At 39.5% G+C, this 15860-nt stretch overlaps 1 protein-coding gene across 1 annotated transcript in view; it reads right to left on the reverse strand.

Moving 5' to 3' along the window:
* Window positions 1–15860, reverse strand: part of LOC120569897 (dehydrogenase/reductase SDR family member on chromosome X-like) — a 51301-nt gene that overhangs the window by 19717 nt on the left and 15724 nt on the right. Inside the window, exons 2-4 of the mRNA XM_039818068.1 lie at window positions 14089–14322; window positions 12761–12868; window positions 1909–1977 (exon numbers count right to left, since the gene is read on the reverse strand). Of these exons, the coding sequence (XP_039674002.1) occupies window positions 1909–1977; window positions 12761–12868; window positions 14089–14194 (283 nt within the window). The 5' untranslated portion in view covers window positions 14195–14322. The remainder of the gene's footprint in view (window positions 1–1908; window positions 1978–12760; window positions 12869–14088; window positions 14323–15860) is intronic.

Consider the following 15860-nt stretch of genomic DNA (forward strand, 5'->3'; position numbering starts at 1 on the left):
ACGTTGAAACAAAATTGACATAATTTTTTGTGCAGTGACAGTATTTGTATTTGTATTTGTTCTACAGTGAGCATTGATTTCGTGCACTGACTGAAGATATCAGTACAGTAATTTAACTGAGGAAATATTTGTGCTTTCACTGTGTTTAATACTTTATTTTCAACAGCCTAACAAGCAGAGATTAGAGAAGCCTGGTCGAGTAAGTGAGTGTACTAACTGGTCTCAAAATAAAAGTGATGTTTTAACCACCTGCTGTTTGTCTCTTAAATGTATTTCTACTTTAATAACAGATTTCATCACTGCACCATCTGGCTATCATGAAATATAGACAGGTTTGAACAAACTATTGTATTGGTTTAAACCAGCTTAGGTATATCCATTACCCATTGCTAAAAGTGTTTTGACGGTCTGGTCAACTACCATTGCTAAAATGGGCCCATGAAAGATAACATAGCTTGCTAGACTTAGCGTGATTGCTCTCGCCTGGTCGTTGTTTGGAGCACATTTGCATGGAGCTTTTCTCAACTTTCCCCTTTAGTGCCGCTGGTGCCTTTTAAATCTCTGTAGCTCAGCCGGCAGCACCAGGCTGCAATGCCAGGTCCCATTCACAATGTATAGCAGCCAATCGCTCTCCCAGCTTTAGAGTCCGTATGTGTAAGCGGCACGTTGTGGAACAACTGAGTCTCCAGGATTAGTGGCTGTTTCTAAATGTCTGACCAGTTGTATACTCTTTTATATCTCTGACATCTGATATCCTCGGGCATTGGACTTTTTGTCTGTTCCAGAGGCCCGGCTGAAAACTGAAGGGGACAGAGCGTTTCATGGCCCTGAGGCTCCGGAATGATCTGCCCGAGGAAACCAGGTCGGCTGAGTCAGTGATCTCCTTTAAGTCCCTTCTTAAAAACAGAATTTTATCAGCGAGCCATGCCTGATTTTACTTGACTTTAATTTCTTTTGAACCATCGTATATTTCCAAAAATGTTTTTTTCATCTGTATTTTTTTTTTTTTAAACCTGATGATTTTATGACTTGTACAACTGTACAAAACATTTTGTAAAGTGGATATTGAAAAAGTGTTCTCTAAATAAAGATTATAATTTTAAAAAATGAAATATGTGTAATGTATAACTAAATACTCAATTTTTTCTTTAAAATCAACAATTCAATCACCACTGATTTATGCATTAGTACAAATCTTTGAACATTCCCCGAGGTAAACACTTACAGACAAGCCTTGCAAGGGGATGAAGAGTCAAGGCTGTTTGGTACAGAGAAGAATAACTTATGACTCTCCTTAGTCATGAGACTATGGTGGAATTTATGGTGCTGTGAAGGTCAGCTGAATCAATTTCTCAACGTGGGAGTTACAGAGAACACTGTAAGCATTAGTCAATGGAGTAATACATGTCTTTGCTGCTATCGTTTGTGTCCTCTCATCTCCATCACCTCCATCTGAACCTCCAGTTTCCCTCCACCCCTATCTTTCTTTTCCCCCTTTTATTTATCATGTTCTCCTCCACCCCTCTGCCTCCTCCCACGTCCGTCTCCCCCCCCCTCCTCTCTTACATTTCCCTTGACTTATCTCCCCTCGTTGGCTTCTTGTAGCCTTTTCCTCTGTATCCTCCTCTTCCTCACGTCAACATGATCAACAGTCCTGACATTGTACAACCAGCATGGACGCTCTGTCTGTCTTTATATGAGTGTGCAATTATGTGTGTGTGTGCCTCGTAAAAACTGTACAAACAATCCTGAGTGACACACTGCCACAACTTTTGCCCTTTATCTTCTAACACTGGCATAAGAAAAACAAGTACACACGTGAACAAGCATTTGTGTGTGTGTGTGTGTGTGTGTGTGTGTGTGTGTGTGTGTTTGAGAATGTGTTCTCAGACGTGTTTGCAATGGTACCTTTGGCCTCTTTGTACTCTTCACAGATCCTTCTGACGGCCGTCAGACCCTCCTGCTCATCCCTTCCACCTGAAAGAGAAGGAGACACACACACAGATTAATACGTCTGACACGCTCTTAGAGTCTTTTAATAAAATACTGATTTTCTTTTTTTTTTTCTCAGTCCTGTGTTAGGGTTTTTCAAATGAAAGAGTTCTTGATACAACCATTGAGCCCTTGAGGGAAGACTATATGGTGCTTAAATAAAACAACCAATGAATTATACCATCAATTATGTATAAGATATCAAACAGAAAGTAAGCCTGATGGTAAATGAGACTATGATTAAAAAAACTAAATTTTCAAAGTAGCTGTATCATTCTGGAATTTGGCATTGAGAGACAAACTAGAATCAACCAAAGTAGAACTAACTAGTGTTGGGCAGACAAGTAGGATTTCCAGTCTATTAGTAAATTAACTTAAAGTGCATCAACCTTACAATGAGTAAACTGTAGCTGACAATACATAATGTGGGTCTATGTTTTTATAAAATTATTAACAGGCAATAAACATGTTCCAGATAGCACACTAGACACTTTTTTAAATATCTTATCTTTGCATACAAATGAACACTGCCTCTGTGAAAAAAAGAACATATTTAGAAACAGAGAATAAAAATATAATAAAGACACATGATGAAAGAAACTGAGTTGGTGACCCTCGTTTTCAAAAGAACCATTCCAAGTTAGTCGCATGTACACATAAGTAGGCCTGTCGCAATATGCAATAAAAACATTAATCGCATGATAAATAAAAATGAGCTCGATAATTTTTAAATGGAAATTATCGCGGCTGGAAAAAGTTTATTTATTATTTTTGATTGTTTCATTTTTATTGCAGTCCATTTTTTGTCCATTTTATTTATTGTTTTTGGTTTTGTTCATTTATTGTGGATATTTAAAATGGCTTCTTTAGAAATAAAGTTTATTGATCTTTGAAAAGGTGTATCTGCATTATTATGCCATTATCATTATATTAGATGAAAATGGTCTCAGAACGACAATATTAACGTTTATTGCAATCATTTCTGGGACAATTTATCGTCCAGCAAAATTTGTTATCGTGACAGGCCTACACACAAGGCCATCGACAAACAGACACAAACGTCATGAACCCACTTCTTACAAATTTGTGCCGACAATTAGTCAATTACGCAAATAGTCAACTGACAAATAATTGATTGACAAAATATTAGTCGACCCGAACATTAGCTGGTTCCGACTTCTCAAATGTGCAAATTTGCTGCCTACTAACATTCACCCTGTGAAAACACTTGCACATGTAAACTCTCTTTTCATTCACACAGATAGCCTACATGCACACTCATTTTCTCTCCGCGCACACACAGACACACTAATCTTGGATTATCACACAGGCCTTTTCAAGGGCACAGCATCATTTTACCCTGATGCACTGCGATTCAGCCTGGGCTAAAAGATGCGGCTCTTCGGGTCACACAAACGCACAAATAAATAATTTTAGACAAATAGTTGCCCTTCAACAGGCTTCTCTGAGTCACTCTTCTTCACTGAGAATGCTGCATATCATTAAATATACATTTCTGCACAACTGGTTTCGGGCAGAGCACTCCATTAAAATAGCCACTGATTAAAAATGCCCCAAGGTATTATATTGCGTACTAAATATTTTGGGCTGGGGGTTAAAAATGTAACCTAATTAATTTACTTAATCTTGCAGCAGCTGAGCAAATGGATAAATGAGCGTGACACAGAATGAGAAAGTCCTTACATACACCTGTAGTAAATTCAATATTAATCTAAAGTCTGTGTGTTAATTAGACAGCTGAAGACACCACTTAAACTGTCTCATTCATACAATTTATCTGGTTTGGTTAAATTGCTAAATGGAACAGCTGAGTTACGTGTTTGAGCTATTTCTTGATAAACAACAGTTTATTCATACATCAAGTGTCATGTAACACATTTGGCCTCCAGAGCCTTTTTCTTCCAAATGCAAATGCAGTAACGTAGATTTTCGAAGGACAAAGATGTTTTCCTTTGTGAGTCCAATTCATGAATCCCGCATATCACCATGTGTTATATAAACCTACAATAATTGAATGGCACTTTCAGAGTAAAGTAATGAAGTAATGCATCCAGCTATTGTTCTGCATATGTTAAAGGCCGATAAACTTGTTTCTGTCATTAAACTCATGTTTGTCAAACAAATAAAGCTTATTAATTAAGCTTACAATTAATTCATACTGCACATTTGCTATTTGTGTACACATTTTAACTTTTCTTCATTTATTTTATTCTTTTCATGGAAGGATCTACTGGTTTTGCATAACATGCATGCTGTAATTCATATGATTCCAGTCACTCTATTTATTCCTTTCATATGCTGCAGCTGCAGAGACTGCATTTTCCAACACACATATATTTTAATTGTATTATATTATCTTAAAAACACTCCAAAAGGCACCATTTTAATTCGAAATCTACTTAAAAACACTTCAAGCACAATTGCACCCTGGTTAATATCCAACTGATATTTGACAGTGGAGAGGCTAGAGCCATAAACTCTCCTCACACAAGCACTATCACTCCACCTGAAATATGCATCCACTCCATTACCAGAGAGGGATCTACTTAAGCATACATATTCTCATTTCATAAATGATCTCAAGAGGCATGGATATTTGAAATGGAGATACACTCAGAGACCTGTGGGATCAGCTTCAATGCTGATAGAACAGTAACAGACACTTAACCAAGTTATTCAATTATTGATTTTGTGTGTGTAATCATACGTAGGGCTCAAGTCTGATTTATGTTCTGCGCAAGCTATCTCCAAGGATACTCTGACATTGACTTTGGGGTATACACACTGAATGAATAAAGCAGAGTTTTCTTCAAAGTTGTGAAGCTTGTGAACTGAATAGAAAACACAGTCTCACCCCAGAAGCGCATGGAAACATATTGCTGTTCTGTGCACGCCCGACTTCATGGAGGTGTTTAGATCATGCAGTGGAAGAGGGCTTTCATAAAAACTTTGCAAAAACAGAAAAAAGTGAACTTTAGAATGTCGTGGTATATGACAAGCTTTTGAATAGGTGGCTGTCAGTAATCAGCTTCATCTAATGTCTGTTGCTTATTGTGGTACTGTTCTAATTGGAATGCATAACACCACATTCCGTCCTTATACTGTAGACTCTGCCCAGTCAAGCAGCTGCGATATTAACAGATATAAATATTATTATCAGACGATGTTGGTATGTACGCTGTTCAGTCAGCTGATTATTTCCCAATTAATGGATTGATTGCTTTGTCTATAAAACATCTGAAAATAGTGGAAAAAAATGCTTATTGCAGTTTTCTAAAGCCCAGGGTGATGTCATCAAATCGCTCATTATCCCCAGACTAACACTTTGGAACAAATATTCAGTTTCCTCTTGAATGAGAAAAAAGTTCACATTTGAGAAACTGGAATCAGGAAATTGTTGACATTTGATTAAAACTTACATTAACGATTAATCAGTTATCAAAATAGTTGCAGATTATTTTACTGTCGATCGACGTGAATCTGAAGGAGTTCATTGACTGAGTCCATCTTTAGACATACAGAAATCTACAGCCACTAATGTAGTTCTTCATTTTTTTTTTTATTTCACTGTTGTGCAGTGGTATGCAAGCTTTTATTACACGCCATAAAACCAATTTCTTTTAAGACGTGTGAATAATCTGTAGGAAGAAATGGTTACAGACTACACTCACACTTAAGTTTGTATTTATACTCTATTGCGGTTGCAAGTTGAAGTGAAAATACTGCATGAATTTTATTTTGATTTATATGTTGTTTATTATTATTCTGTGTTGACAATGTATGCCTATAACCACTGCTGTCTTATCTGTGGGGGAAAAAAAAACAATATAAAATTGAAGAAATGCATGAGTAAAAGTTATTATGTCTTGCCAAAAAATGGAAAATATCTTTGTTTCTGCACAACTACAAGTCTTTAAGAGGTCTATGGTTTACTGATTTACAGGTAAGCTGAAACCAAACCCAGTAACCGCAGACTATGAACAGAGAATAAAGAGCAAAGCTTGATCATGTTGGTTTAAGTAGCTGAAATGACATCAAGCCCCACAGGAGTGTACATTTGAGGATATGCTAATGGAAGTTAGCGCAGCTGCCAGTTGTGGAGTGTTGCGGGGAGAAATCTTACAAGAAAAGATAAACATATATCCCCAGCACAACCCTTCAGACAAAAGAACAAAGCACAACAATACAATAAATTAAACAGGATGCCATCCTACCACTCCTGTCTCTACCACAGAGAAAACTACAGATGCAACCTTCAGATGCTGTGGGGCAGATTATGAATAGGCCTGTCACTGGAACAGATCAGTTGAATGGTTGTTGTGTACTTGTTAACCAAGCTTTGCTTGACAAGTTTGTTTTTGTAGGATTGTTACTGTAATAATACTTTCATATTTACATCTATGCAAAAACACACAACTGGGGTGCCCTAGTGACCTAGTTTCCTGTAAACTTTATAATGAAGACATATAATTCAAAAAAAAAAGAAACATTTTACAATCAAAAATCTTCAAGATTTTGGCTCTGAAATGTAGTCAGGAGTGTCTGGAAAAGCAAAAAAAAAAAAAGGCTTGGTTTCTGAAGGCCAGGATTATACTTTCTGTATCTGCGTAGCTGAGAGGGTCCAAGTGACGCATATTTCGTGACATGTCTGTGGACGTCCAAGCGGCACTTCAAATGTAAGACCATGTGGATTGTAAGCTCCACTGTCACACTGCTGTCTGTGTCAGTTTTGGATATCAGGAAATTCCGGTTTTAAGCTTCTAAGTTGGTAACCGTTGACCAGATCATTTCTGCAGATCAAAATTGAATTTTGCTTATGCTAAGATACACGCAAATGCCTCTGTGAACCTACACAGAGAAAGGTTATATGTAAACACAGGTTGCACGGGATCAGATGTGGAAATCCTCTGAATCTTAACGCGTCATGACGACCTGTGTGTCAATAAAAAGTACATTATACGCGTTGTATGTGGAAGTACAAAAGAAACAGCCCTGCTAATGTCTACAAATAACTGCAGGCCGGAAAAAGCATGTTTCAGCTATAAGTAGTTGGGAGATAAAGACTCTCTTTAGAAAGTGAATTTATTTTCTGCATTTGCAACACCACGACAAATCCCCACACAGAGAACCTGTGAAGCTAAACAGAGCTTTCCAACTAACTCTTGTACACACACACACACGCACACACACACACACACACACACCATAAATCTGCAATAAAAATTATTGCTCCAGAGAAACTTCCTTACCTTAGCTCACTGGAAACAACATGGCTACATCACACCAAAACTCTCTTACAGCAAGAGACTCTTCCTGTAACAGCCAGCTGTTATCAACAACACTAGCAAGCACAGATATGACAGCAAAGGGGTTTGAGATAAAAACATGTTCTCTGATCAAAAAGAGGCCTATTTACAGATTCATCAATGTGCACCGAAGGATTCACTTCAGAGTCTAGAGTCAGAGCAGAGGGCTCTAGAAAATGCTGAAGTGTGTGGAGGAGCTGAACCGTTAATCACAGACGGAGCCTTGAACTGCATAACATTAAGGAGGAAGACAGGGAAGACATCAGAGGTGAAGTGATCACCATATTTTAGCAATTGGCTCCAGGGATACAGGATGAGTGAGTGATCGATGTAGTACATCACCTTGGTAAGTAGGTACTTTATGGCACGTCAAGGAAGCAAGAAGGATATATAGATGGACATAAATATATATATATATGGACAATTGAAATTCATTCAGCTGAATCTATAGTATACACACACACACACACACACACACAAACACACACATACACACACGCTCTTGGTCTTCATTTGTTTAAAGGGGTGATAGAATGCAAAACCGATTTTACCCTGTCATAGTTGAATAACGACAGTTCGGTGGGTAAATAGGACATACATAGAAGCTCAAAATCCCATTGACACCCCTTTACTATGAAAATCTCATATTTTGAAACTGCCGCTGAAAACGGGCGAATCTCAACAAAGCTGGAAGCTTACGTAAGCATCCCAAGACCTGTACCTTTGTCACGCCCATCGGTGTATTAAGAGAACGGTCACGCCCCAACATTTACATAGGCTACACAACTGACCTGAGATCAGGTAGTCTTCTGAATCTAGGTTGCGCAGATCTCTGCTATTCCATTACAAAATTCACTTCTGAAACTTTTTTTAGCGAGAAATCAACTATTTAAAGCTAAAATATGAGCCGCTTTACAAAAATGGATGGCTAATTGCAAATTTTGTCCGACTGTGTGTCGGAGTTCAGCGGCCGGTGCTGCCTGTGTTGTTGCCTCGCCGCCTGGCCTGCCTTCCTTCACAGACCCCGGCCTGCGGTGAGGTAGATGGAGCTCAGTCATGGCTGGCAGCCCACAGCACTCCATACCCGCGCAAAGTCACTGCTTTTTGGGCTAATGGACTACCAAACGCCACTGCTCTGACAGAGCTCCAGGGCCTGCAACTCCCCTCTTTCTGCTAGCTAAATGCCTGGTGTATGTGAGTGAGAGCACGGTCAGCGAGCTTGTTACGCCAGCATTCTCTTACCACAGGTTCCAGTTAATCTTTTAATGTGTGTAATTATAATGTGTTGAGTTATTTAATCAAACGATTGGGGAAATAAACTCTGCTTGTCCGCGAGTCTCATTGATAGAGCCTGCGAATGGATGTATCTCTATCAATGAGAGCTAGCTAGCCTCCTCTTAGAATTCCTCTGAAATTCACAAATATTCATTAACTTGAAATCGGACACCGTTGTTAGCTTTATAAGACATTTAGGTAGATGTTGTATAAGTGGCGTGACGAAATTCAAACTGTAAATATACTCGAATTACGCCGAAAATGAAGCTAACTATCCGTGATTTGTAGCTACACATAGCTAGGATTGAAGGGACAGTCGCAGCTAACTAAACCCCTAATCTTCACAAATATTCATTAATTTGAAATCGGACACCGTTGTTAGGTTTATAAGACCTTTAGGTAGATGTTGTATAAGTGGCGTGACGAAATTCAAACTGTAAATATAGCTACTCTAGTTATACCGGCAGCTGACAGCCAACCAAGATTAACTGGAACTGTGGTAAGAGATTGCTGGTGTAACAAGCTTGCTGACCGCGCTCTCACTCTCACACACTCTCACAGCTCTGTCAGGGCAGCGGCGTTTGGTAGTCTATTAGCCCAAAAAACGGTGACTTTGCGCGGGTATGGAGTGCTGTGGGCTGCCAGCCGTGACTGAGCTCCATCTACCTCACAGCAGGCCTGGGTCTGTGAAGGAAGGCAGGCCGGGCGGTGAGGCAGCAACACAGGCAGCACCGGCCGCTAAACTCCGACACACAGTCTTACCAAATTTGCAATTGGCCATCAATTTTCGTAAAACGGCCCATATTTGAGCTTTATATAGTTGATTTCTCGCTTAAAAAAGTCTCAGAAGTGAATTTAATAATGTAATAGCCCGACGAACAATGTATAACTTTGCAGTGAGACCTGCTGTCGAGTCTCCAATGTGTTTCTATGTAGTTTGCTCAAACCAATCAGCGCGCATCTCATTCTAAATATTCATGAGCATACCATATTTGGAAGAAAAGCTCTTGTTCCAAATAGAGCCATATTCACAGGGTAGTTAAGGGCCTTATAAAACAGCATTCGGGCAATTTTCAGGCCAACCAATGTTACATACCCTATTAGGAGACCTTAAGGAACAGTGTAAAATACGCTATATAATAATTATATCACCCCTTTAACATATCAATCTTTTGATAGTAGCAGCTATAGAAGTGATAAAATAAAAGTGATTTTATTTTTTTTTATCATTTATTTGATCCTTTTAAAAGGTCATTAATGTTCTCAGTTTGGTAACTTTCTTTATGAATGGCCTATTTGACAAGACATTTTCACCATGATTACCGTAATTTCCGAACTATAAGCCGCAACTTTTTTCCCACGCTTTGAACCTCGCGGCTTAAACAATGACGCGGCTAATATATATATATTTCTTTTTTCAAAAAAACACATTCAGTGACGTGCTCAGATTTTTGGCGGCATGAAGCTTTCATTAGACCAATGAAATTGCCGAACGGGTTAAGGTCAAACAACTTTTTTGTTTACTGTTTAGATTAAATCGAGCGCGCTCAAACTTCCCATCATTCTGATTACGGTAGTCATTTTGTCACCCTCATCATGGCAAAGACATGGAGAAATGCATATGATGCAGCTTTCAAGTTGAAGGCGATTGATCTGGCTGCTGCACGGGAGCTTGGTCTTAATGAGTCGATGATAAGACGTTGGAAACAGCAGCCTGAGGAATTGACTCACTGCAAAAAGACAACTAAAGCTTTCAGAGGGAAGAAAAGCAGATGGCCTGAACTAGAAAATGAGCTCGAAGACTGGGTCAACACACAGAGCAGACAGCCGAGGTGTTTCAACTGTGCAGATCCGACTGAAAGCCAAAACAATTGCCACCGCAATGAAGTTTGAGGATTTTAGAGGTGGACCATTGTGGTGTCTCAGATTTATGAGACGTAAAGGCCTGTCCATCAGGGTACGGACGAGTCTGTGTCAGCAGCTCCCTCCCGACTACGAGGAAAAAGTTTCAAACTTCCGCAAATTCACTGATGCAAAGATAGCGGAGCATTCCATTGACCCGCACGACATCATAAATATGGATGAGGTTCCTCTGACGTTTGACCTGCCTCTCACTCGGACTGTCAACAGGAAAGGCGACTCATCCGTCACGCTGAAAACAACTGAGCATGAAAAAACGCACTTCACCTGTGTTCTGAGCTGTACGGCATCGGGAGAAAAGCTTCCACCGATGGTGATTTTTAAACGCACGACGATACCAAAAGAAAAATTCCTGAGAGGAATTGTTGTGAAAGTCAACAAGAAAGGATGGATGACGGAAAGCCTAATGCATGAATGGCATACGGAGTGTTACGGCAAGCGACCGGGAGGATTCTTTCACAGGAACAAGGCATTGCTCGTTTTGGACAGCATGAGGGCCCACATAACAGATTTGGTGAAAGAAGCCATCAAGAGGACAAACTCAATTCCAGCTGTGATTCCTGGGGGCACAACAAAGTATTTGCAGCCACTCGACATCAGTGTAAATCGTGCATTTAAGGTGGCGCTCCGTGTTCAGTGGGAGGCTTGGATGAGAAGTGGGGAGTAATCCTTCACTAAAACGGGCCGCATGCGAAGAGCAACTTATGGTCAAGTCTGCCAGTGGGTCCTGACAGCGTGGAGCATTGTCGAAAAATCCACTATCATCAACGGGTTTCGAAAGGCTGGACTGCTGCGTGTTGAAGAGGGCTCAGCGGGGGATTTGCCTCCGGATGAAAGTGACAAGAGCGACAATGAAAACGATCCAATATCGGATGAAGCAATTCTGAGGCTATTCAACTCCGACAACGAAGGAGATGACTTCAGTGGTTTCAGTGCACAGGAGGAGGAAGATAGTGACCACTGATTTTCTTGGTAGGCTACTGTTTACTGCTAATTTTGTATTTTTTGTTACAAGCCGTGTTTCGTTAAAGCCTATTTATTTTTGTTACAACCCGTGTTTTGTTAAAACCTGTGCAAAGTTCATTTGTTTCAATGTACCGGTAGGCAACTGTGGCTTATAGACATTAATTAACTGAACAATACCAGAACCTTGTTTATACAAATAAGCCTCTCATAATCCTAAATTTGCATTTACGGGGTGTCAAGAAGCATCTGAATGCGCTGTTGACCGTCTAATACTAATGAACAATCTCTGACAGCGACAGGCTTTTAAGTAGGCACACACAGGATACCTTTAATATGACTGGCACTGCAGGGTCGTGGTTTTGTTTACCAACAATACACATTACTTTATTATAAGATACATTTGTAGCGTAGTAGCTCAATAACCCAACCAACATGGCTTATGGATCCCACTCTGTTCAGCTAAAGGATTTCACTGTGTTTTCCCACTCAACCCTTTTGGATTCCAGCCATGCAGATAGTTTTTGCTTTCATTGTCCAGAGTGTAAGATATCTACCACTTAGATTTCCACAGACCTTGCTGGCAACAGTTTTTAGGTAGAAAATAATGTAATAATAAAAATAGTAAAAAAAAACAACATCCAGAGTGAGTTCTGTGGAGTATCCTATATACTTGCGACCAGTGTTTGGAAGTTATTTTGAAAACATAATTCATTAATAATTGCTCATTGCTCTTCTAAAGTTGCGAAACTGTTACCTACCTGTTGCTTAACAAAAAAATAATTCCCTTTATTTATTATCTTACTTTTGTGTTACTTTCTTAAAGTCTTACCATCGGTGAGCTGTCCTCTACGCAGCCTGAAAAGTCTTTTCACTTCTCCTTGTGTTACTGCTGCACAACTGGGCGAAACTAATCCCAGCACGGATTGAGGCACCATTAACTGTGACGAGACAAGACTCAATTCTGCCATCAGTTTCCCATCTGCATGCAAGTGCTTTGACAGATTGCTTTGTCATGTTTGCTGATATGCACAGGTGATTCTGACTGGGACACAATTTGCAGTATATGGTGATAATTTAATTGTTATGTAATACAAATTCGTGATGTGATGCCAATCCTTCTGTGTAAAATTGTAATTTTGAATGGCCATATACATTTGTAAATTTGAATGTAAACACGTGGAAGCCAACTCTTTATATCACGTGTGTTGATGTGTGTCCTGTGTATCTCCTGCCCTTAAGTCAGGTTTGAGTGTCAGTGGTGTGGTGCTTGCATACTGTACCTATAATAACATGTACCCCCAGTCTGGCCATGTGGCGGACTACCTCATAGCCGATTCCCCTCCCTCCTCCTGTCACTATGGCAACCTTGCCATCTTGTCTGGGCATCACTGGCAGAGGCAGAAGAGGACACGCAGATATCAGGGACAATGTCTTTGATAAGAAAGCTGCTTCAAGACAGGCCGCTATTTCAAGACACGAGAAGTCCAGGGTAAGACCTGTAGATGGTCTGTAAAACTTAGATGAACTTTATCTGGGTTTTTACATGTTTCTGGGTCAAAATTTAAAATTAAAACTTGTTTTTCATTTGTCGCTGTTCCCAATGTTTTTGTCACTTTTTCCCATGTTTTTGTCACTTTTTCCGATGCTATGGTACTGTATGTTCCTTATCGTTCTTAAAGAATTTTGTATCCCACAGTTTCACTGTGTGGCTATTATAGATCCTTAAATTACAACTTTTTTGGGACTGGTGAACTGGCTAAAACTTGTGAAAACATATGCTAATTTAATAATTAAATTGTTGCAGTATATGTCCTCTGTAATGAAATATATCATGCTTTTTGCAAATAAGTTAGCATCACAGTTAATAACAATTCATGTCAATTAAACACAAAGTTTTTTTTAATGCATGTCTGTTGACCTAGCATTACGTAATTTAGCCACCACCAATTAGGATACCAAAATATTCCTATAAAATTCGTGTGTATAGCCTAACTCCTGGAACACTATTGAGTGCACAACTGGAGCACAAAGTCGCTGCACTGCACTTTTCTTTTAGCAATATATTGTATTACATTGGTTAATAGTCGGTTGTGCAACTTGTGCTGTTAATCAAGCGTCTTCATTGACCTGCAGCCGAGATACGTCCTGCGTCTGTTTACCAAACTGCGTTATAAAAAGTGGAAATTTAAACCCACATCAATTGGCGACAAATGGAGACCCTTTCAAGAACAAACTTTGAGAAGAAGATGAACCATTAAGCTATTCTGATGAATTCGGCAATGATAACATACACAACAACGCTTTCTTTTCCTCGTGTTTCGACTTTTACACTTCTCTCTAACTGGCGTAACGTTAAGCTAACGTTATCTTTGCTAGCAATAACGCTACGTTAACTTACTGCACCACGGTGACAGCCCACACGAGATGGAAATTACTTCTAGCTAAATACCGGTTATATATGTTATTTATGTAACATACCTAGCTAGTTAGCTAGCTAGCTAGTTACTACAATGTACCAGCGTTCATGACTCACAAGACCATAACCGTTACGGAATGTGACACTGTCAAAGAAAGTGCACCACAGCAACTTATTGGGAGTTGAACCAACCTGGCAACCTGAAAGATCTGCTGAACAGCTGAACCAACAGAACCTTCAAACCAAGCAGGTAAAGTTTGATAATTGGTAGAAGATAAGACCGGATAGCTGATAACATCTCTGCCGTTCGGTCACGGAGTGAGCAGTGCAGAGGAGCAGCAGCAGCTCCGGGTAAAAGGGGCAGTTCCGTCTATGGGATACGTTCCAATATGAGGTCGTCCATCCTCGCTTCCCTTCTTGTAGTACCTTTCAAAAAATATTTACAACAGACAGATAGTGGAGGATGTTATTTCGGAACCTATTCAACACTGAATAAAAAAAAAAAAGGATTTTCTTGTTCTGGCAGCTCCCTGACTAGTAATAGAACTAGTGAAAAGAACTAATGCCAGCCATCACTTATCTATAGTGGTGGAATTACTGTATGATGGAGAGGACTCGTCGCTGCTGCTTAGCTGCTTGATGTGCCATATGACTCTTCTCTGTAGATCCATCCAGCGTATTGCTCCCTTCTGCTAACTGACTACCTCATTAACTGCTGCCATAGAGGTCACACATGACAGAAGCAACAGAGGCACAACACACTAGTTTGATGCATCATTTCCCTGGATAGGCTTTAAAGAACATGTTTCTGGAGCGGTGTAGCTCCTGTCTGCAGCTCTCTCCGGCTGCACCAGGGGCTGACTGGTGGATGTTAGGTTTTCCTCTCCTGGGATCACTTGAGTCCATCACACCAGTCTACTCTTATTACCATGCTGCTGTGATAATTAGTCAAATAGGACTTCAGCTGTGAAAAAGACTTTAGTTTTTTAAGCCATCTGATCACTGATTCTATATGATTTAAGCTAATCAGTCATGATGCATGAAACTATGATGTGACTCAAATTTGTTGCATGTAGCCTATATATCTACATGTATTTTCCATACATAAATTTTTTAGATTTAATAATTATTAAATAAAATAAATAATAAGAATAAAAATGTCTAGCACGTATCGTAGGACTGATTGCAGCTTCAGTAACGGAGTGAAATCCAGAGATACGCTTCTGACACTTCATGTCACACTATGGCTTTCAATCAGTATCAGTACACCCTACTGAACATCTTGGACATTTCCCTAAAGAATGAAATGTCAAGATTACTTTTTTTAATAATTTAATCTTTTGAGGTTTACCATGTTTTCTTCAGTCAAGTTTGTCACTTCCACTCTAGAGCCCCCTGACACTTTAGAGAACAGTGATTGTTGGACCAGATGGAGAATAGTCTTCACTATGGTAATAGTAATAAACATTATAATAAACTGTGCTTCTCAGCTGTTTCAGTGCTTGAGTGATCACCTTTTGCGAAGATGCTAAAATACTACCTTTTTAAGTTACTACCTGTGTGTACATGGAAGTTTTTAATTACATGAGCAGCTATATTGAATACAAAAAGTAACAAGTAACCAATAAATACCAGACTTCACTTATGAGAGGTGATTATCACACACCACAGGACTGAATGTTTGGCCCAACATTTTTTTGACCAAATCAGAACATCATTACGTTTACCTTTAAGCATAATATAGGAGCTATTTTCTACAACACAAATCTGAACAGACAACCTACTGCTGTGATGGATGTGATGCTGTGTTTAACTCACAGTGCAGGAGCCAGCTGAATTATCATTGGCACTCAAAGTAGGCCAACCAAACTCTCCATGTCTTTCTTTTCAACTAAATTACAAGTCTGTTAAAGACAGCTTTGGGGCATTCATTATCACTTTCCTTTTTTTCTTTTGGCAGGGAA

This window comes from Perca fluviatilis, chromosome 12 (assembly GCF_010015445.1).
Source record: "Perca fluviatilis chromosome 12, GENO_Pfluv_1.0, whole genome shotgun sequence".
Taxonomy (NCBI): Eukaryota; Metazoa; Chordata; class Actinopteri; order Perciformes; family Percidae; genus Perca; species Perca fluviatilis.